The sequence below is a fragment of the Orcinus orca genome, chromosome 7 (genome assembly GCF_937001465.1).
Source record: "Orcinus orca chromosome 7, mOrcOrc1.1, whole genome shotgun sequence".
NCBI lineage: Eukaryota > Metazoa > Chordata > Mammalia > Artiodactyla > Delphinidae > Orcinus > Orcinus orca.
Genome location: NC_064565.1, coordinates 86,097,142 through 86,120,672, shown reverse-complemented (window position 1 = coordinate 86,120,672; position 23,531 = coordinate 86,097,142). Strand labels below are relative to the sequence as shown.

At 39.6% G+C, this 23,531-nt stretch overlaps 1 protein-coding gene across 2 annotated transcripts; it reads right to left on the bottom strand.

Moving 5' to 3' along the window:
- Positions 1-1,486: 1,486 nt before the first annotated feature.
- Positions 1,487-18,043, bottom strand: BZW1 (basic leucine zipper and W2 domains 1). 2 transcript variants are annotated; one of them, XM_012532242.3, is made up of 12 exons: positions 17,890-18,043; positions 16,630-16,703; positions 14,200-14,376; positions 11,889-11,983; positions 11,034-11,099; positions 10,280-10,415; positions 9,430-9,539; positions 9,124-9,294; positions 8,524-8,670; positions 7,873-8,011; positions 6,386-6,508; positions 1,487-5,957 (listed from the first exon to the last, which is right to left on the bottom strand). In XM_012532242.3, the coding sequence occupies exons 2-12, from the start codon at positions 16,691-16,693 to the stop codon at positions 5,926-5,928; spliced, it is 1,260 nt and encodes a 419-aa protein (XP_012387696.1). In that variant the 5' UTR covers positions 16,694-16,703; positions 17,890-18,043; the 3' UTR covers positions 1,487-5,925. The 2 variants fall into 2 exon arrangements, with proteins under 2 accessions (XP_012387696.1, XP_033286219.1); XM_033430328.2 differs by lacking the exons at positions 11,889-11,983; positions 16,630-16,703; positions 17,890-18,043 and having other exon boundaries at positions 14,194-14,277.
- Between the last annotated feature and the right edge of the window lie 5,488 nt (positions 18,044-23,531).

Below are 23,531 nucleotides of genomic sequence, written 5' to 3'. Positions count from 1 at the left end.
GAGGACATTTACTCTGAATGCTTGACCACACTTAGAAAACATGACATTCATTCGTACTAGGCCATGAGGCTTTCAGTTGTCATCATGGGTCTTTCTACACGTTGCTAAAGCAGGCACAATGATGATGGTTGTTGGAACTTCCCTTACCTTTTACCAGTTCAAATCAAACAAGAAACCTGCCAGGGCTCTTAGTTCCCCATGAACACATCTTTCCTTGCCAAATAAAAATAATAGCCACTATTCACTGAGTGATTATGTGACAAGTACTGCATCAAGCACCTCTTTTATTTAAATAGATTTCATTGCAAACGCCTCAACCACTCCATGAGATGGGCATCATTTGATTTTACAGATGCAGAAAAGAAGGCTCAGGAGTTTTATTATTTGCCTCAATCGCACAGCTCGTAGATGAGTGAGACATCTTTCTCCAAGACTGTGTTTCAGGTAGGCATGCACTGTTTTGATGTCGAGGGCTTGCAAACCGTATTTTGTCCAGTGTAGCTTCCCTCATGGGATTTGAGTGGTAGGTGATAGCCCCTGAAGTGGACTCTCCCCAATGTGCTAGTACCTCCAGCATCCTTGCTCTGCACTCACCTCACTCTCCATTACCTGCCTCCTCCTGTAGGCCTGAATTCAGGCATCCAGTCCTGCTCACCTCCACAGCCCTGAACTCAGCGGAGCACCCAGCAGCATGCATCCGTTGACTGACAGCCTCTAATCCATCCTGGCCGCCATCAGTCACGGCAACCCTAACCGCAGAACAGAAATCTTGGATTCATCTTTTCTAAAGAAAGTTGCTTCTAAATATTTGTAATTCACACAACAGCCTTCGTTCTACATGTAAACATCCCCCTCAGTGCATTTTTTCATACCTTCAACTTCTAATCCAGGAAACACTGGATTTGTTCTCATTACTTCACCTATTCAACTAAAACGTAATGCTTACTACCTGACAAATACTGGATACTGGGTATATAGTGGTGAATGAGGGGAAGGCAGATTAAGTTAAAGAATTATGCAGGGTCCTCCAGGCAAAGGCAAACGCCTTACAACAAACTACACTTGCATTTAACTACTACTCTGGCTGTTGATAGATGCTGATGGCTCGAATTCAGGTGATGGCACTGGAGAGAAGTGATTTCAATAATTGGAATAGGCAGGATTTGATCTGTTAGATGTGAGGAGGGACTTGAAGCCTTCTGGAGAGGGTAGATGCCATTACATTTTACGAAGTGAAACACTGGCATTTTTTGAATATGTATGTGTTTGGATAGGAGTTTGAAGTACACGTGAGCCAAACAAAAGCAAACGTTGTTTGGAGAAAAAAAAATTTTCTGAGGGGCACAGGCCTTTTGATGGTACTTTAAACACGAAGTCAAAACAGTAAGGACCAGGACAGGACTGAGTGTTAACCAACCCCAGCACTCAAAGGTTATTAGCATACAACCACCAGTGCAACAAGTCACTGCTTTTCTCTTTACATTAATAAGGAGTCTCATGAAATTTTATTCAATTTCAAGGGTACAGACAAGAAGCAAATTTCACAGAGAAATAACGCAGCAATATAATTACTGGCTTGGATGGCTGTACTTGAGGTTGTTCAGAGTGCCAAGAACTATCTGGATTATTGGCTACACAGTTTTCTCCATTCTTCAGCTTTTTGCCACATGAGGATCCATTAGTCCTAACTTAAATGGAAATGAGGTGTACTTACAGACATAATATTTTATTCTCAGGATGCCAGAAAATGTAGAACATCTTTCTGAAGTAATAAGGGCTTCAGTCTGTAAGTGGGTCACTTATTTCCCCAATAGGTTTACCTCTAAGTCAACTTGAAGCACAGCCTTCAGGATTTCAAGCTTAAAAAAATGGTTTAAACTATTTTCATCCGATTTTAAAATGGTTACACTGACTGGAAATTCCCTGAAACAGCTCAGTTATATTTGATAACTTTGTAGCACCCCAAATTCGTTACACACATTTAATGCATAGTTCCCAGACCTGCAGTAATACAACCATAACCATTCTAATCATATCATAGTTTAATAAGATATTGGTCCCTCTAGGTAAAGTCTACAAAGCAAAGGACTGCACAGATTTGCTGCCACGTTTCCTCTACGGCACTGTAGTAGGCACAAGCAGTTGAGCTTTTACTTTAACTAAGGTTATTAAGAATTACTAAATTGACAGTGATAGAGTGAATTTGTAAAGTATCCTCATCATTTTTTCATTAAGAGGTGAAATGATAATCTTAGAATAAGGATAAAAGGATTGTAGGTGCATTGGAAAATTAAAATGATTGGATTTAATATGGCTGCTAATATAGCCCACAGTTAAACAGAAGGAAAAAAAGTGGGGAGGGAAAGGGAGTTTGGAAGCCTTTCTGATCCATACCAAATTTCACACAATTATGCATAAGATTGTGTTTAGGTACAAATCCACTGCAATTCAAGTTTTTAGACAGAGGCCAATTATAAATTCATTATTTCGAAGTCAAAAGTACTTATCACGTCTTCTAGATCCCACTTAAAGTCTTCTTAAAAACTTATTAATAATATTTCAAACCACTAGGTTTCAGTAGGCTGGTGAATAGACATACCCTATATCAGTACTAGAGGACTAATACTTTACATGAAAAACCATAGCAAGGCAGTTTACCAGAATTCTCATAGAAATGCACATTAGCCTATTTTACATGGCACCTGTAAATAGCATCTGAGGAAATTTTTACAAAGATAATTCAGTAGTCTAGGTAATAATGTACACTAGAACTTTGGCATCTATGTTACATTTTAAATCAACCAATAGTTCTATCAGTTCCTGCAAGCAGCCTACTTGAATATGACAGTCGACTCATCAGTAAAATTTCAATGCCATTTATCAATGTGTTATAATGAACAACTTTAATTAAAATAAATCATTCACCTAGGATTTTAATTGATTTTTATAGATGAGAAGGAACCTGAATGATTCTATTTATGATACATTTATAAGTAAGAATCTGGCAAGACCTCCAAAGCCAATGGGAAATGATTTGTCTGATGCCTATGGTGGGAAGGGTATAAAGCACAGCTATTATGAGATGGTGACTGGCAGGAAACAAAGTTCTTCTATTTTCTAGTGACCCTGGCAGAAAAAAATACTGCTTCAAGATTTGTACACACATAAAGATACATTCGCCAACGCAAATGTCTATCACTAGGTCCCCTCCCCTTTTAAAAAAGATGTATTAGGATCCGCATTCTCAAGCGGGGGTGGTGTCACCCCCAAGTAGGACCAAAAAACCCCCTTACTCTTTTCATGTATAAAGCAGATATAATATATATACAGCATATCTATGATATTAAAATTCAATGGGGGGAATTCCCTGGCAGTCCAGTGGTTAGGACTCCACACTTTCACTGCCAAGGGCTGGGGTTCAATCCCTGGTTGGGGAACTGAGATCCCACAAGCTGTGTGGTGTGGCCAAAAAAATTCACTGGGGCACTATTAAAAAAAAAAAAGTTTAAAAGTCTTTGGGCCTGGGGTTGATGAAAAAAAGCTTTAAGAAACACTGAATTATAAGTCAATCTGTGTCACAGGCATTTCTTCTCCCCACCATCACTATGCTATGTCAAAATACCCTGTGGCATTTTTGGTATTTGAAATTTTCGTAAGAACATAATGTCTCTAGGGCAATACTCCCAGAATAATTAAGATTAAGAAATTTATCATCTGCTCTAAACACATTTAATTATGGCATCTAAGAGGAGACTTATCCTTAGAAACTGACACCAAGTTAGGAAAATCAATTAACATTTATCTGATCATAATTACACGTACAATCTTAACTATATTACGAATTACAGTTTTGAGGTTGGCACTGGCAGCTGAAATTCAAAATTGCCACTTAAAATTCAAAATGAAAATCTGCAAAGCCTTTTTAGAAAGCATTCCCTTTCTTTACACTATACTGTCACAGGTGACTTTATCCATTTACTATAATATTGTAGTAAGTAAACACTACTTTGCCATGAAGGAAAAAACTGTGATCAGGGATCATAATGTAGTTCTGGAGGACTATACATTTTCACTATACACAGTATATAATAAGGTGCACTCTGTACTGCAAGTAACATGCAATGATTTGGTTGTAGAAACGTTAATGTAGTTTCTGCTACATCAGAATTCTGTGTAGGTGTTTACAGTTTGGGGGTCATAAGGATGAAAAGAGCAATTATTTAATGCTTACATAGTAGAGATGTCTGAATGCATAACATACAGTTACCAGTAGGCATTAACATGGAAATTACAAAAATTAAAAAAAGATTAACCTATATAAACCTAAGTGTAAGGATGGACTTTATTTAAAAAAAAAAAAGTCTTTTAAGGACTACAAATTACAAAGTAAAAGCAGATCACTATGTAGAAACCTAGTGAATACATTTTGTCTGCGCATGAAAGCTTTATCAAAGTCATTTAACAATTTCACCCCCTTCACAACCGTATCAGTTATGATGCTCTTCTTCATAAGGTTATTATACCTTTATTTCAAACTATATTACATGTTATTCCCTCAAGATAAACTTTTAAACACCTAATTTTTAGCTCCTAAGAATGGCACCTCTGAAAGGGGCAATTCCCACGCAGTCTCTGGCGGCGTTATTCCAAGCTCATTTCTTTCACCAATCAAAACAGCTTTCAAAATGTTCACTTTTAACATGAAATCTTTCCACCAAAAAGTGTGGCCACATTTTCTTTTCTAATGACTACATATAAAAATGGGTAGCAGCAAGAAAAGATGGAAATTAAAAGGCAGCCATTAAAATAAATGGATCAACTGTACAGAAGAGATATTTGGCTCATGGCAATTTAAAATATTGGCAACTGGGGTAAAGTAGTAGGCAGATGCTTGAGTCATATATGAATCTGTGAAGAGAATGAAGCTGGCCCAGTATGACCAAGTAGGATAATCATTATCACTGCACTTCATTCTTTGCAACAAATACCCTAAGCCAACAGGAAATATGAGTTATATTTAGAATCCCAATCAGAACATGCTAACCACTTTTCTTTCAACAATTTTCTGGGTTTAGTACAGTCATTTGCTTTACTTATACTGTTTTATGAGTCCTTTCTTACCAATCTAAGTGTATGACAACTGTAAAATACTTTAAATGACAATGCTTTTCCAAGGTATATTTGAAAATGGCGGAAGCAAACTGAATGCAGAGGTTTCTCAATGGGTAAAAGCTCAACTTTTTTCTTCCCACCACCACCACATACAATTTCCCAAACACCTCACTTTCAAGTTTGTTCTCCATGGCTTCATTTTAAGGAATGAAAATCAGAGAGCAAACAATTGAGCTCAAGTACATCTGGGGTTAAAAATGCAAGAAAATATCAACATGCAAGCAGTGGTCCAAATACTCAAGATTCATGTAAATGAATCTACTGTATATGAGATTTCCATTGATGAGCAGGGCTTTGGGCATACCAAATTATCACACAAATCACTGCCTTCTGAGACTCTGGATACTTTTACAGTTTAATTTGCAAACAGAATTTTTATAACAAATTATTTTTAACCAAATCATATCTTGAAAACTGTTTATATAGAAAACCCAGGGAAAAAGTGAACTGTTCATTGTGGAAGGCCTTAAATTACATTATTACAGTAGAAAATACAGGAGGTAGAAGATAACTGAAAAGACTAATGCAACATTAGATTCAAATCTATAGCTCCTGTAGCTACTTAAAACATGGTTTTAGAAACTAAATCCAACATTTCCAGTAACCATAGAAACAGTTAAAATAAAATTTGCCATGAAAGCCCTTATATCATGCTTGATATAGGGAGGTAGGAAGATGTAAGAACCAGGACACATGAGACATGACATTTTATCTACAATTCCTGTTTGCTTTACTGAGGGTGTAGTTTCAAATTCAGTCACCTTCTTCAGCTTCAGACTCAGATTCTAGAAAAGGGGAAAAGTGCAGTCAAGCATTACATGGTATCAGAAAGCAAAACTTCTGTTTATAACTTTATTTAAGGAATTTTATTAATAATGCTCTACTCATATGAGGGGGATATTAAATGTATTCATTTGTAAACCTCAAAATTCATAAATATTAACTATTCTCAAAATTTTCTAATTTCCTAAGAATGACAGTATTATGGCCAAGCCATCAAAATACCTGAAGTCTAGTTTTCCTCACCTACTTTAAAGTAATAAGTTTTTGCAGGTCTGTCATAAATGAACGAAAATCTGTACTCACATACAAAATGGTACCTGAATGAAAGAAGGCAACATGTATGGACATACTCTTGGCCACATTAAAATAAGTTCTCAGGCTTTACCAAAAAAAAAAAAAAAAAAAAACCTGCTCAAATGAAAAGACTTACCTTCTTCAGCATTTTTGAGCCACTCTACAAACTTTTTCATTTGCTCAAGGAAGACACTTTTCCCCTTGGCAACATGTGCGTCTTTATACCACTTCAGAATGGGTTCTTCACTCAGAACTTCAGCTATAAAGAGAGCAACCTTTACATTTGTGGAGTTTTCATACAGTACTTCTCTAACTAAGGCAGAGTTAGAAACCCCCTAAGGCAGCTGTCCTCAACCTTTCTGGCACCAGGGACCGGTTTCGTGGAAGACAGATTTTTCCATGGGGGGGTGGGGGTGGGAGATATGGCTCAGGTGGTCACGTGAGCGACGGGGGCAGCAGATGAAGCTTCACTTGCTCGCCCGCTGCTCACCTCCTGCTGTGCGGCCCGGCTCCTGATGGGCCGCAGACCGGTAGCGGCCCGCGGCTCGGAGTTTGGGGACCCCCTGCCCTAAGGTGCAAACGCCTTCAAGGCAAAAAAGATCTCACTGAAAAGCAAATATTTTGGTTGCTTACAAAATAAATCTGTGTTCAGAACTCTCTTAACTGGTTTCTTCAATGAATTAAAATTTAAAGTAGAAAAGATGAAATGAGAACACTACATTAAGAAACTTTTTATCAACTTGTGGCCAATGTATGAACCTACAAACAGGAAATCAACCTTATTAAACCAGTGATTCTTTCAACTGAAGGCAGTTTTATCCCTTGGGGACACCGGGCAATGTTTACAGACATTCTTGGTTGTTACACTGGGGAGAGGTGCTACTGGCACCTATTGGGCTGATGCCAGGGATGCTGTTAAACACTCTACAGTGCATAGGACAGTCACCTACAAAATAGTTATCTGGCCCAAAATAGTAGTACCAAGGTTGAGAAATCTTGTGATAAATGATCAAGGATATCTCATAGATAATTCTTTAATTTTTTTTTTTTTAGGTGTGAAAATGGTACTGTGATTTTTTAAAAGTCCATGTGTTTTATAGATAAAATTAAAAGTTAATTACTAACTTTTCCAGAATTAAATGAAGATTTCTAAGATTTATTTCTAAACAATCTGAGTGGAGGAAGTGGAGGTATAGATACTTTAAAGAAACCTAACCACAAGTTGATAATCACTGAAGCACAGGGTACTTGGAGTTCATTACCCTATCCTTTAAAAAACAAAACCAAACCAAACCTGGGGATGCAGGGATGCAGGTAGACCTCTAAGTTTAAAATATGGGAACCAACAAAATCATCTGTCTGGGGAAGAGGACTGGGGGAATATAGGAGGCAAAGTTTGAGGCCTCATCAAGAAGGCTTTAAATTTTAACTTGTTAATAAGCTTTAGAGATTTTTTAAAGATAATGCATTCAAAAGTAACTAATTAAATCAGAGACAACTCAGTCCTGTGATTAGAGTAAAATATTTTAGGGTGCTGACGTTCAGAGAACTACTCATTAGAATTATTTTGAGTTTCCTAGGATATTTGTCAAATGTATTCACAAAATTCAGAATTTAAATTACCTTTATAAAAAAGCACCACTATTTTCTGGAAGGCTTTCATGAAATGAATGTTGTCATAGCAATACTCCTGAATCTTCAGTAACAGAGTCAGCTCAGACTGACCTTGAGTTGTAAAGGCAGCAAGTAGAGGGCTGTATTGCTTTTAAAGGGAAGGGAGAAAAGATTTAGTCATTTAGTACGATGGCCGTCTATTATAAATTCCTAAGACATAACTCATCTTTTATAATCACTGTGAATTATATTCTGTTTAGTGGAAGTTAAAAAAAAAGAGTAAAGCAGAAAAATTAAGCATTTAAATCAAAAAAGCAATACTACACCAAGGATTCCAGATAATTGTGAATACAATGTTAACATTTTAAAGGGAAAAAAAAAGAATCCTCCTGTTTTCCAATATTCTCTCAAAAGCAAAGACCATATTACAGGTTCAATCTACTTTTAAACATGTATTTGTTCTTAACCTGTGAGCCAAAGAAAGCCCAAATCAGACTTTTTAAAAGGTTATCATCAATAGTTAATATGTTATTTGTCTACTTACTGGTGGTTTATCCCCAGGAAGCACAGGATGTGATAAATCCTTTTAGAAAAGTACACTGACAGTTCACTTACCCCCACTTACAAGAATAATGTTTTACCAAGGCACAGTTCTAATACCTTCAAGTGCTTGATGGCTTGCTCTGCTACAAGCTCCTCTTTTTTGTTCCATTCCACAGTGCTCATTACACTGGACCATATTATTCCGATGACAACTGGTTCTGGGATGTTGTTTTTTTTCATCTCCTCCTTGACATACAAAATTATCTGCAAAAGAATCCAAATTTAGTACAGAAATAAGTTTGATATGTAGATACTACACACATGAAACTCAGACCTTTCACAAAAGCATAAACACCTTTCCATGCCACTAGCAATGACCAGGAGACCATATATAATCATAGAACTTTTAGAACAAGGAGGTAGGGACTTCTAGTTCAAACCCTGTATTACACATAGGCAAACTACCTAGGAAAAGACCAAGATGGAAACAGAAGGTCTGTCTATTGGCTTGCACCTTACAAAAATCCCCAAGTGTTATGATTTCTGGGTACCCATAAGGCAATGAATATGAAAAAGACTGAGGCAAAGTCCCAGCATAACATTCTATTGCTATTATAAAACTCACTGGTGAAATACTTTAAAGTTTCTGAAATGAGTAAAAATTTTCTTAGCCAGAAACTTGGCCATATAAAGATAGTTTAAGTAAGAATATCTCACATCCTTAAATGGATCACCACGGGACATCTGTTCTTGAAGTTCTTTCTGGAGTTCCTTACGAGCTCCTATGGTTTGCTGATTCCGAACATACTCTGAAAGCTCTTTCAAGCCTGCCTCAGTAAAATACTTTGTGAAGTGTTCAACGCTTTGTTTATTGGCAGGAAAAAGTTCCTGAAAGGAGAATTTAATCTGGTTAAATGGTCTTCAAATCAGATTAAGAAAAACACTTTTCCTCTTTTCACAGATTAAAAATGGGAAAGTTGCCTATTAAGCTTTCAAGACTGTGAAGAATGAAAAGTTACAAACCATCAGTCTGTTATCCATGCTCACTTTCCGAAGACTTGCAGCTACTGCATTGATATCTTTTTCATTTATCCATGATTTAAAGAGCTTTACAGCAAAAGCTGCTGAAACCCCTGTAGAAAAACAGAGCTTACTTAACAGAAGTACCTTCCTGGATTTCAATGACTATCTCCCATTTCCTCCCTCTGAGGTTCCACCACACAGGATTATTCACTTTATCCCCAAGCTTACCCCTGAACTTCCCTCTGCCACTGCTTACCATTCTACTCCAATTTCTCTACTCTACCATTTGCTAGTTGTGTACTGTCAGTCAAGTTAAACTGTTTTCTGATGGGTAAAATGAGAGTAACAATTCTTAACACTTGACAGGGTTGTTGTGAGAATAAAAATAAGGCATGTTAAATAACTCAGTACTCTAAGCAATAAAAAGAAGTTAGCTTTTAAATTACTGCACAGAATAATTTAACTATGGAAATCACAAAAGGGAACTTATTTTCTTTTTCAGCTTGCCATTTTCCCCATTTTCTCTATTCAAGATGTTCCCAAGTTTCCCAGTTGGGATTAATCTCTCTCTGGGTTTCCACAGCATTTTTTTTTACTTTACAATCAATCACATTTTGTCTAGACCCTGGATAGACAGTTGTTAAGTCTAAATGCCAAAGGTATACATTAAATAACTAATGAGCTGAAATGAACCAATTAAATTTAAGGATACTAGTTAAAAAACTAAGACTATCACACAAGTCAAATCTACATAAACTATATCTTAACTTTCGTATCAGTTCATCTTTCAGGCTCTTATCTACTCCACCCTCAGCCAACTAAAGATCATCCTTTACTAAAGGTTGATTACCTTCTTTAACCAAATTCTCATTATAAAGGCTATTAAGAATGGATGCGTTAAGTGTTCCATTAGCCAGAAGAACACCAGTCAACATAGCCAGCTTGTTCCTCTCCGACTCTGAAAAACCCTTTAAGAACAGCAGCAGCTATAAAAGTAAATAGTTAACGGTTAAAAGAGCAAATGCATTACATAAATAGAAGCAGTAAAGCATATTATATTGGTTAAAATTGTGGGCTCTGGGGCCTAACCATCCAAGTTTATATCTTGGTTATAATACTCACTAGCTGAGTGACCTTGAGCAAGATACTTAACCTCTGTCTCAGTCTTCTCATATGTGAATGTGGATAATAAAACTTGTTTCACAGGGCTTTTGAGAATATTAAATGAGTTAATAATTAAGACAGTGTCTCATATTCATTAAATGATACTATTAACCTTACCAAATTTTCTGTGCACTTATATGTAGAATATCTAAGACTCAGAAAGCAAGTATGTTAAATTTCTCCTTGTTAGCTCTGATCTGCTACTCTCTGTCTACTAAACAAACCCCACTTGGATTTTAACCCCTTTGCCACTTGTTTGGATATAGAGCTAAGAAACAGTGTACAGCAAATTACAAAATGATATACCCCCCAAACTTCATTTCAAAGACAGCCTACCTAAATATCTAAAATTATCTCAAATCCGTGGCAGAATTAGGATTTAACATTCCCTTCTTTGACCCCAACCTTCTGTTTTCCACAAAGCATATTGCTGCTCATACCTTTTTAACTTCATCTTCAAAACCCTTCTCCAGGTATTTGTAGCGCCTGATTAACTTGTTAAAAACCTGTAAGAATAGTAAAGGAACTGAATGATAACCTCATACGTAAAAATGTCAGATTCCCAAAAGATCTAAGTCAGGGCAACTAAGACCTCTCCACAGTATCTCCAGAATAGCAAAGAAGTGAACCTTTCATCAGATGTTTAAACCAGCTTGGGAAGTCTGTCAATTCCCAAATCCTACAATATACCAATACTGTTAACACTTTAACTGCCACCCTGCAATAGATTTTATTGCCAAATATCAAAGCATGGACTAATTATTGCTCAAATACAAGTCATTTACCCATTTGTAGGATATTAACAGAATAGGATCATAAAATATAGTTCTACTTTCCTAATGACATAGACAACAATCCCTAGGTTAGATGCATTTTAATTCTTTGCTTACAGTAACACAAGCATAACTATGTATGCAACTTTCAAATGAGATTCTGACTGGTAAAGAAGCTAATCTGCCTCATTCACCTTTAAAAAGCTACATGCAGAATAATTTAGTGATGAAAATCATGACAGGGAACTGATTTTCCTTTTTCAGCTTGAATTTTTTCCCTAAAAAATGGATTAATTTTAGAGGGACAAACAGGAAAAGGAGAGCTGATTCAATTTTTTTCTATTTTGTTTTCCTCAGCACATTTTTAAGTTCCTAAACGATCATACTGCACACCCAGAACACCTCTAAACCTTCAGCTCAGATTCCTTCAACCTGCTACCAGCAATCTCTTAAAAGCAGAATATTCCTTAAACATTAGATGGATAACAGTTAACTGAAATAATTATGTAAAGTTTAATTTACCTGAGCAAATGCTTGCATGGTCTCTAGGTCTTCTTGTGCTGCGAACACACAGACATCTGTACGCATCATGTCATCTGCCAGTGTACCACCTGGGGCTAAGGTATATTTTACAAAAAATTTGCAATGACCTTCATTTAAAATTAGTAATTATTTCAATCTTACTTTCTTTTAAACTTTAACTTAACTTTTTATTTTTATGTTTCAGGTGTACAACATTATAGTTCAACCTCTGTATATACTAGTCAATCTTATTTTCTGTAAGGATTCTCATTATAAAATAAACTGATAAAAATTCTAAGATGATTTGAAAGCGAAGTCAATTTCTCAGTAGGAACATGGCTGGTTGGTTCAATACGTGTGAACAAAGTGAAAACAATTTACTGGAATAAATAAAATAACCCTCTTCAGCAACCCAATGAAACTCACTCACTGCATTAATTCAGCAGTGCCAAATCTGTCACTCAAGTGGAGATGTTCAGAATTGGTTCTGACTTTCCATATAGAAAACCTTTCATAAACTTCCAAAGAGGCTGGGCTATAAAAACCTGCAAGTTAGAGACTTTATCTTTTAGATACATTTGTAAGTATTTATGGATAAAATGATGTCTGACGTACACTTTAAAATACAGGGGAGGGGAGATGAAGTTGGTGGGTAACAGATGAAGTAAGATCGTTAAACATTGCTGAAGTTGGATAGCAGATCCTTAGTTTATTACACTATTCTCTCCAGGATATGTTTGAAAATCTCCTTCTTAAAAACGATCCTTTAAAAAGCATTTTAAAAAGCGGCTTATTGATAGCAGTATTATGAATAGAAAATAGGTATGTTTCCCATTTCTTACTACAACTGATACTACAATAAAAGAGATACTCATCTGACTAGGCATTAGAACATATGAACATTTAAGTTCCCGTTCCACCACTGAGCAATTGTTTGATCGCATGCAAGCTACTGAAGCCTCTCTAAGACTCCATCCTGCATGTATACAAATAGAGTTCTGATTCTATCAGCTTGGCCGAGGTTCAATACACTGTCACTGTGAAAACATTTTGGAATACTTTAAAGAGCCATGGAAATGAAATTACCAGTATCCTTTGAAAATATGTAACTAAGTAGCACATTCTATTAAGATAGTCTGAGCCTGTTGAGGGTGGAGGCAGGAGTAAATCAGCAGGGCTATGGGTAGAAATATAATGTGAGCACATAATGTAACTTTGAATCTTCTAGTAGCCATATTAAAAATAAAAGGTGAGGGGCTTCCCTGGTGGCGCAGTGGTTAAGAATCCGCCTGCCAATGCAGGGGACATAGGTTCAAGCCCTCGGCCGGGAAGATCCCACATGCCACGGACCAACTACCATGTGCCACAACTACTGAGCCTGCACTCTAGAGCCCGCAAGCCACAACTACTGAGCCCCCGAGTCACAACTACTGAAGCCCACGTGCCTAGAGCCCGTGCTCTGCAACAAGAGAAACCACCGCAATAAGAAGCCTGCACATCACAACGAAGAGTAGCCCCTGCTCGCTGCAACTAGAGAAAGCCCATGCACAGCAATGAAGACCCAACGCAGCCAAAAATAAATGTTAAAAAAAAAAGGTGAAATTATTTTGATATACTTTAACCCAACACATCAAAAATATTGATTTTAACATTTCAGTATTCAAAATATTAGAGATATCTTACATTCTTTTTAGCATTGTCTTTAAAATCCAATGTGTATTTTACATTTTCAGTACCTCCGAATTTGTACTAGCCACATTCTAAGTGATTGATAACCACAAGTGGCTAGTGGCTAATACATAGAAGAGTGCAGGATTAGAGTCTTCAGGTACAGAGCTGTCCTGAATTGGTTCCAGGACTGTCGTGGATACCAGAATCTGCAGATGCTCAAGTCCCTTATATGAAAGGGCGTATTTACATATAACCTACACATATCCTTATGTATACTTTAAACAGTCTCTAGGTTACTTATAAAACAGAATACAATGTAAATGCTACATAGTTACTGGAGTATGGGAAATGCAAGTTTTGCTTATTGGAAAAATCACTGATGGAAGATATTGTTGGGACTTATATGTCAGACAAGTCTTCCCCAAATGTTATGGTTCTGTAATGGATTTCAAATATAAAGCTAGACAGAGCAATGCAATTGGCAAATTTACTATAATTTGAGAAGAAAAAAATGGGAAAATCCTAAGGGGGTAAAAAAAAAAAAAAGCCACCCTGATTTGATAGGTTTGTCAATTAGTTCATATTCTGGATTCTACATAATCCTCATACAACACACCTCCCACAAGACCCAGACACTTACCCAGCATTCCACCGGCCACCAGAATGTCAAAGAGTGTTTCTGCATATCGGCGGTAATCAAGTTTTGCTCCAGAAGCATCAAGAAACTTTGCTACTGCTTCCAAATCAGTACCAGTTTCAGTTAAGCCTTGAATAATGCAGTCTTGAAACTGAGTAGGGTCAAACCTCTCTTTTTCATCTGGGGGAAAACCCCAAAACATTCAGTTTTAAAAGGCTTACTAAAATACCATGAAACCATAACCTTATGAAGCTATAACTACTGAATAAGTTAACCACATTCAACACAATTTCATTTATTTCAATAGCTGGAAAAAACAAACACTACCTAGATTACCCAAGACCTGCAACACAAGCAAACACAACAGGAGACTAAACACACGTGCTTTGCAAGTTGCACCTCTACAAGTGCAAGGCAGGACTGCCTATCATAAGAAGTGTGGGGCTTCCCTGGTGGCTCAGTGGTTGGGAGTCCGCCTGCCGATGCAGGGGACGCGGGTTCGTGCCGCGGAGCGGCTGGGCCCGTGAGCCATGGCTGCTGGACCTGCGCGCATCCGGAGCCTGAGCTCCGCAGCGGGGGGGAAAAAAAAAGGAAGTGTGTGGCTTTTCTCCCACTATTTTTTCACACAAGTCTCCTAAGTGAGCTAAATGAGCTGGTGTGTTTCTACTGCCAGGTTACCATTTCCACCTGGAATGCTCTTCCAATGCCTCTGAGCTTTTCTGAAATTTAGGATATCTTCTATACCTCAAGTAAACTTCATTCCTGAGTGAAAGGGAGCTCTTGATTTTCTTTAAAAGTGCCCATAACACTTTCTACTTAAAAAAAAAAAAAATCACTTATTTAATACTTATTAAGGTAATCTTTAGAAAGTACATTTACTGAGTATCCAATACATGTCATGTAGCAGTTATGAGTAAGGGCTCTGGATTCAAACTGCCTGATTCAAATCGAGATCACTGCCTAACTGTCTGAATTTTAGCAATTGGTCCCATTCTTCATGTTTGAATTTCCCTATGGTAAAATGGTGATTAAGAGTAGGACCTATCTCATAAAGTTGTTGTGAATATTAAATGACATAAATAAAATATAAAGCATTCTAAAAAGTGCCTTGGGTACATACCTAGCCTTTACTGTGCTGCTATCACACACTCCAGGGTAGGGTTTGATTTCCCTATCTAGGTTAGATGATATCTTAATTTCTACACAGCACTAGGGTGACCAACTCTTCCCTGTTTGCCTAGGACTTTCTTGTTTTTAGCACTGAAAGGATCTGTGTCCTGGGAACTCTATTCAGTCCCAGGCAAATTGGGATGGTTGTTCACCATACCCAGGACCCAATCATCAAGAACTAGGAGGCCATGAGTGATCGCAATCTGGAACTGGGGAAGTGACATCTCTTCCTGGTACTAACAACAATAATAAAACTACTTGATACTGTATTTACACAAAGGCGGTATCAGTAATCCACATAACTTGAGGATACAGAGTTTTCCATTACTGCAGAATTGCTCTGGTTCCCAACTTCTCTGCCTCCTCTTGAGAAAATTTACTGGCTTAAATCTAAATGAATCTGCAAAGACTAGAATCCAATTACTCCTTGGTCTCCCTGCTGTAAGGGGGCAGGCTACAATCAGAAATCATAAAAGATTCTGTAATATATATTTCAAAGTGTCTGCCACTCAGGATAGAAAAACACAATTTATAACGAGTAGCCTATCCAGTTCTCTATTTCCTAAAAGTTTCCTGTAAAATAAGGTCAATATGTGCTTTTGAGCAACAACACTGAAAAGTGTAGGGGTAAAATATTAAACCCAATACAAAATATATCTGAGACCACATCTCACTTAACTGTGTGTCACTAGTGCAGTGCCTTGCTACAGAATTCAATATTCATTGAAGTACCTGATAATACACAGAAGTAGTTAATATAATTCTCGTAGTTTTCTTACTAAGTTTGTGAGGGAATAGTTTCAAAAGACACTGCAATGTGAACTCTGTTCCATAATTAACTTCCATGGGTTAAAGTCTGATTTTTCTCCCACAAATGTTCACACAGTTTGGGTGAAACTAGTAGTCACGTTAGGAGCTCTCCTTTTATAAATTAACCTTTTCCCTCAAGCAAAAGTTTCCTTAAATGAAATTTAGCGAGTGAAAATGCAGCCCATACTTTCTCTTTTTTAGAGGCACTTTATCTGCACAACAAAAACATCATTCACTAACCTGCTTAGATACATATATGTTGATACCAAAAGTCTTAAAGGTAGTAGAAATATTAAGGGTATATCTGAAATGGCAGTCAACTAGAAATTCAAGTTCCTTTCGGTACTTTCTCTTTAGGTTTTAATGCTAAGCAATAGCTTGCCAGAGGAACCAAGACATAAAAAGTTACTTTGGAGGTCTGAAGAGAGATATTATTAAAATATAAATATTTACCTCTTTTTCTGGTTTTAAAACGCTGGCCTGATAGCGTTGGCTTTTGCTGCTTTTGATTATTCATAAAAGACACCCTGGGGGGGGAAAATAAGGCCTTAAAAATATGAGTGCCCCAACATCCATTTTAAAAACAAAGTATCAAACCCTGGCCTAGTCACATGTAAACCATATAGAACATACACTTAAAGTCTAGCAAGAGACCTGGGGCAGGCACACAGAATTACCTTTGCTTGAATTAAACTTAAGTTCAAAACCTGCATTTCTCCCTACACAAAACCCTTTAAAGATGAAATGTGAAGCACACTTTTAAATGACTTTTCAGCGCCACAACGACTAGTGGCAAATCACCCACCATAAACAGAGGTTAGTCTCTTCCTCTTTAAATTCGCCTACATCTTCCACCACTCTGAGCACCACAGAAGACTAACAGAGATGACCACCACAGTCAGGAGGTATCCCAAATATGCACGTCAATTTAAAGACGCTATCAGAGGGCGAATCCCTTCATCGAGGGGCCTGGTTATGAGGAGCACTACCCTACTCTGAAGTCGTGCCCGTGACCGCAGCGTGCGCTTGCACCACTCCAGCCTGAGAAAGGGGCTGAGAGCCGGCCTAGCCTTCTCCGCCCCATACCTTACAATACAAGCCGCCTCCCTGGGCACGTGTCTCCCCATCCAACCCTTCCCGTGCCTCCCGCCCAGGACCCCCTTGGGCACGGCGGGGACTCCTCGCCCTCAGCGCCCTCTCTACTGACCCCGTCGTTGGCGGTGGCGGCTGCTGCAGCGAGCGGACCACAGGCGCCGAGGCGCTTCGCGCCTGGTGCCCAGCCGCCCCGTACATCCGCCCTCCCTCCCGGGAGAGCAGCGGCGGCGGAGGCGGCCGCAGTGGTGGTGGCGGCTCCTCCGCCCCGCCTGCCGAAACCCCCCACGCGTACATCATCAAACAGAGACCACGGCCGCTTTGTTACCCAGGCCGGGCAGGGCCGCAGGGGGACCTGCCCAGCCCACTGCCTCCGCCTGTGGCGCCGCGGGGCACACTCGGGCCCCACGTTCCGGCCCGGGCACCCGCCCCTCGGCCTCCCTGCTGAAGCAGCGGCCCCAACCTCTGAATCCCGGCGCCGGATCTGATCCGGCCTCATGCGGCGGCCTCCGCCCGGGCCCATCCAAACCGGGCCGCACAGGACCTGCCGCCTCCCTCATCCTCTGCCCAGCGACTACGGGCCGCAACCTCGGCCCGAGACGAGCGGGCCCTGCGCCTCACCGAATTTAAGGCGAAGAGGAAAGAGCCAGAAATCCCGGAGGTGGCGGCAACTGCGGCGGTGTCTCCTCTGCGACCGGAACTAACGAGAGGAGGGGAGGAGGAGGGAAGAGGTGCCACCCCCGCCCCGGCCGGTCTCCTATCGCGAGATTTCTTCCTCTGGTGCTCTGCCCGCCCCTCCCTGATGGCGGCTTCGGGGCGTGGGGTGGGAAAGGAGGCAAAGGAAGCGAAGAGGATTTTCAAAGATTCTTTATTCCTCTATTGGATTCCAGATTTCCCGGACACTTAGCCTAGACTAGCCCATCTTTCTTCCATCGCCGTGTCCTCCGGCCTCTTAGTTAGCACATGGAGGGGTTAGGAGAACGAATATCCCCCACCCCTGCCGGTGTCGAGGAAGTTGGACACGTCCGGCCCGAGTCCCTTCCCCACCGAGCCCTCCCACCCCCCACGCCCCAGTAGCGCCGGAAGTCGAAGCCCGAGGGCTGGGGGCGCCCGGGCCTTTCGTGGGCGGAGACCGAGTTGGCTAAGGGGTCCATACGTGGTCTCTAGTGCGGCTGGGCTTGGCAGCACTTGCTCAGGCTAAGTCCGAAGCGGGGCAACATTGCTCTGCGGTGCTGGCTGGGTGGGGTTGTGCACTGCCCTTCTTAGGAGCGAGGAAAATCCAGATAGGGGTCGGAAGGAAGTTCGGCCCTCCGACTGTGGCCGCCATCCTTGCAGTGGTCTCGGTAGTTCCGCCCTGAGTATGATGGTTGTGGGAACTTGGAGATCATCAGAATCCTCTGGAGGACTTGTTAAAACACCTTGCTGAGCTTCGCCTGAATTAGGTAGATCTGGTGTGGGACCCAAGAATGTGCATTTCTAACAAGTTCCCTGTGATGCTTGATGTTGCCAGTCTAGGGATCTCATGGGTGAATCGCTGAATTAGAGGATGTATCATCAGAGAGCTGGGGGACTAAAAGTGCGAAAAGTACTGTGGACGTTGTAGACCTGTACAAATAACGATGCACAGTGTCTCCAGGATCTAGCCTCATATTTATATTCCGTTTGTACCATAGTTGTTTGCCTCTCCATCTGCTTCCTTACTCTCCTACTACCAGAGGAACCCTAAAAACAGGGTTTGTCCCTAAAATCACCTTTCTTGGACCCTGCTTCTCTTCCTTATCAAATATTTGGTAAATTAGTTTGTTTTAGTTGATTTATTTTTCCTTAACAATCTGATCTTTGCCCCATGCTCCTCCCAATTTCATGGAAAATTACTTTCTCAGAGTTCTTTCCCAGAATTATTGCCAAATCCAGTGATTCTTTCAATCTTGAGCATTTAGGGTGTTACCCATCTTCTTAAAACTTCACTCCAACTCTCCTGGTTACCTCTGCATAGTCCTTTGTATTTGCTGGCTCATCTTTTTTTTAAACATCTTTATTGGAGTATAATTGCTTTATACTATAAATTAGCTATAAACTAATGGCGTGTTAGTTTCTGCTTTATAACAAAGTGAATCAGCTATACATATACATATATCCCCATATCTCCTCCCTCTTGCGTCTCCCTCCCACCCTCCCCATCCCACCCCTATGGTCACAGAGCATCAAGCTGATCTCCCTGTGGTATGCGGCTGCTTCCCACTAGCTGTTTTACATTTGGTAGTGTGTACAAGTCCATGCCACTCTCTCACTTCGTCCCAGCTTACCCTTCCCCCTCCCCGTGTCCTCAAGTCCATCCTCTACGTCTGCGTCTTTATTCCTGTCCTGCCCCTAGGTTCTTCATAACCAATATTTTTTCTTAGATTTTTTTTCTTATATATGTTAGCATACGGTATTTGTTTTTCTCTTTCTGACCTACTTGGCTCATCTTTTTTGTAGTCACATCTTATGTCATCTTTCCTCAGATTTTCTTACGTGGCAGTGTCATACATTCTCAGGGATTTAACTTTTATCTCCATTTAAAAGAGTTCCAAATTTATCTATTGAACAAATATTCGTTGAGTCCAGGCTCTGTGCTCTTTGAGGTTGAGGGAACAGCAGTGGAAAGATCCTGAGGTAGGAGAAAAAAACCTGACCTACTGGAGGAAGTGACAGGGCTAGTGTGACTGGGGCTTGGTGGGAGATGAGAGAACTGTGCGTAGCAGAATGAAGTGGCAAGAGTCAGACCTCTAAGTCTAGCCCCATCCTTTTTCTCAAGCCCCCAATCCACCCTATCTGGTATCTCTCCTGGAATACCAAACTAAACCCTTAATACTATTGATTACTCTTCCCCCAAGACTGCGTTTCTCACTTCTGAAGTTCTGTTAAAGATATAATGTTTCACTAATAAAAATAATAGCTACTTTAATTTAGCAGGTGTGTATCATGCATTCTTCTAAGCACTTTCCATATTAACCTCATTTAATCCTCAAAACTACACTATATTCTAGAAACTATTATTAGCCCCATTTTATAGATGGGAAGACTGAGGCATAGAGAGGTCAAGTAACTTGCCCAAGTTTATTGAACTAGTAAGTAGCTTGACTGGAGCCCAAGCAGTCTGACTCCACCATTATAATATACTGCCTTGCCACCAAGATCTTATTTATTTACCCATTCAACAAATATTTATTGAACTAGAGACTTCTAGAGATACAGAAGTCATAACTTAGACCTGTGCACTCACAAAGCTTATCTTCTATATTTGTCACCTTTCTTATTTCCATCCTCCTTTCCTGGTACTATCTTGATTTGGGCCTCTAGTACCTCTAACTAACTGGGACTTATGCAATAACTTCCTAACTGTGCTATCTCTTTCTACACACTTCCAGAGTAATTTTCCCAAATGCAGCCAGAATCATTTCTCTTCACAGTTTAAATACCTTGGTTTGTACTTGAGGCCACCTGAGGATAGCTCTGACCAATGTTTTCCACCACTATTTCCCATCATATTGGTGGTTCTTAACTTATTACCATCCATTATGGGGTGTGTAGCAAGCAATTCTTGACAAAAAGCTTTATTAAAGTTAGCAAATTATTTTCTTTAAAAATTAAAGCAGATCGAAAGTCATCTATTATAAGATCATTATCATTCATTTGCATTCTCATATATGTTCTTGGAAGTGAGAGAGGGAGTGGGGTTACTAGGAGTTGTATATGGCAAGCAGCCTATTTTATCTATGCTTTTGGGTGCACCCATAGGAATAGGTGCAGTGGGCTGGCATGGGAAATGTTTATAAACTGGTATCATGGCAGAGAAAGCTCTTAAACAACTGAACTCTATGTTTTAATCAGACGGGACACACTATGTCTTCCCTCTTCTTGAGATGTCCTTCCCTCACTTTCTATTGTCAAAATCCTACTTATTGTTTCAAGCCGTATCTTAAATACTACCCTTTCCTGCAAGCCTTTCTTAGTCATTGCATCTGATGTGAACACATTCCTTTTTTGAACTTTGCACCTTGTACTTTCTTCCTGATATTTGGTAACTTTTGCATTTGCAATTGTCTTATCTTTTCCCTTAAACTGAAATTGTTGATGGCAATGGCAATTTCTCACTCATTTTAGTGCTGCCTCAATGTATGGCAAGCAACATGCTTTAATATGTATGGAATGAATTTGATAAAGCCAGTACTTATATCACAATCATAGACTTGACTATGGAGGAGAAAGGGTGACAAGCTGGTTTACTTACAGGGATGCTGGAAGATAGACAATTAAAGGAGGATCTAGTTCCTGGCTATTTTTGTGATTTCACATGAGTCACTTAAGGTCTTTGTAAAATGTGAGTAGCAAAGCTTTACATGATAGTTAAGACTCTTCTAACTCTCGTAATTGGGGTTCCAGATCACTTTGTATCCTCGTTATTGGTATCCTTGAACTGATTGGATTTCCTAGCAATATATTCTGCTCCTACTTGATAAATACTGTACTAGTGTAACTGATGACCTTAAGGAGAGGAGAGATAAATCAGATCTTTGAGGAAATATCTCATAAGACAAGGTCCAGGGCTGCCTCAGATTGGCTTCTGTTTTGTTAGTGCTGTATAAAACTTTGTTATTCAGACTTTCAATGCTCAGTTAAGAATTCTAAACTGGCTAAACTTGCAAACTCCAGCTGTAAATAATAAAAGTTTTGGTAAAATATTAGCAACATTCGAGACAGTGTCTTTTTTTTTTAGTAAATTTATTTATTTATTTATGGCTACATTGGGTCTTCATTGCTGCGTGTGGGCTTTCTCTAGTCGCGACGAGTGGGGGCTACTCTTCCTTGTAGTGCGCTGGCTTCTCGTGTTGCGGAGCGAGGGCTCTAGGTGCGCAGGCTTCAGTAGTTGTGGCTCACGGGCTCAGTAGTTGTGGCGCACGGGCTTAGTTGCTCTGTGGCATGTGAGATCTTCCCGGACCAGGGCTCGAACCCATGTCCCCTGCATTGGCAGGCAGATTCTTAACCCCTGAGCTACCAGGGAAGTCCTTGAGGCAGTGTCTTATGATTAAAAGTATTTTGGAACTTTTATCATTGATAGGCCAGTTTGGCTTCCCTACTTTCAATTAAGATTTATTTCATGAATGAGCATATTTTATTAATCATTCCTGGCATTCTTCATAATATTTGTATAGGACTGGTATTTCTTTTCAAAATATTTGATAGAATTCATCAGTGAAGCTATATGGACTGGGGCTTTCCTTTATGGGAATATTTTAAATTAATAGTTCAAATCCTTTACTTGTTATAGATCTGTTCAGATTTTCTCTTTCTTCATTAGTCAACTTTGGTAATTTGTGTCTTTCTAGGAATTTGTCATTTCATCTAAATTGTCTAATTTGTTGGCATGAAGTTGTTCATAATATATATATATATATTTTTTTTTTCCAGTACGCGGACCTCTCACTGCTGTGGCCTCTCCCGCCGCGGAGCACAGGCTCCGGACGCGCAGGCCTAGCGGCCATGGCTCACGGGCCCAGCTGCTCCGTGGCACGCGGAACCCTCCCGGACCGGGGCACGAACCCGTGTACCCCGCATCGGCAGGCGGACTCCCAACCACTGCGCCACCAGGGAAGCCCCATGTTCATAATATTTTATTATAATCATTTTAATATCTGTAAAGTTGGCAGTGAGGTCTCTTGTTTCATTCCTATTTTGGTAAATTTGTGTCTTCTCTTTTTTTCTTGGTCAGTATAGCTAAAGGTTTATCAGTTTGTTGATGTTTTCAAAGAAACAAAAATATTCTGGTTTCATTGATTTTTCTCTAGTTTTTGTTTTATTTCATTAATTTCCGCTCTGGTCTTTATTCTTTCCTTCCAGACAAGAATGCCACAGAATTCCTGTTCTTATCTGAGGTTTAGCAGTTTTTCATGAATAAACTTCTAAATTTGTTGTTGCCCTTTGGTTGATTTCTAGAGTCCTGAAATGGTAGTTTTGGACAATCTTACCCAGTTTTCTAGTTTTTTTGGAGAGAGGATTTGCTGACCTCTTTACTCTGCCTTTGCTGTGAGATCCCCATAGTACTTTTGGATTAAAAATTTTGCCCTACTTAGATGAAAGGTGTTAGTTGCAACATGTGAGCTTGATATTGCTTTTAACTTTGGTGGTGGAAATAGATGCTTCTTTTTCAAGGACAAGTAACAATAGGTCTTTATTCCCGTAGCTAGGAAGATGCCAAGGGCCTGTTTCAACAAACACATTGC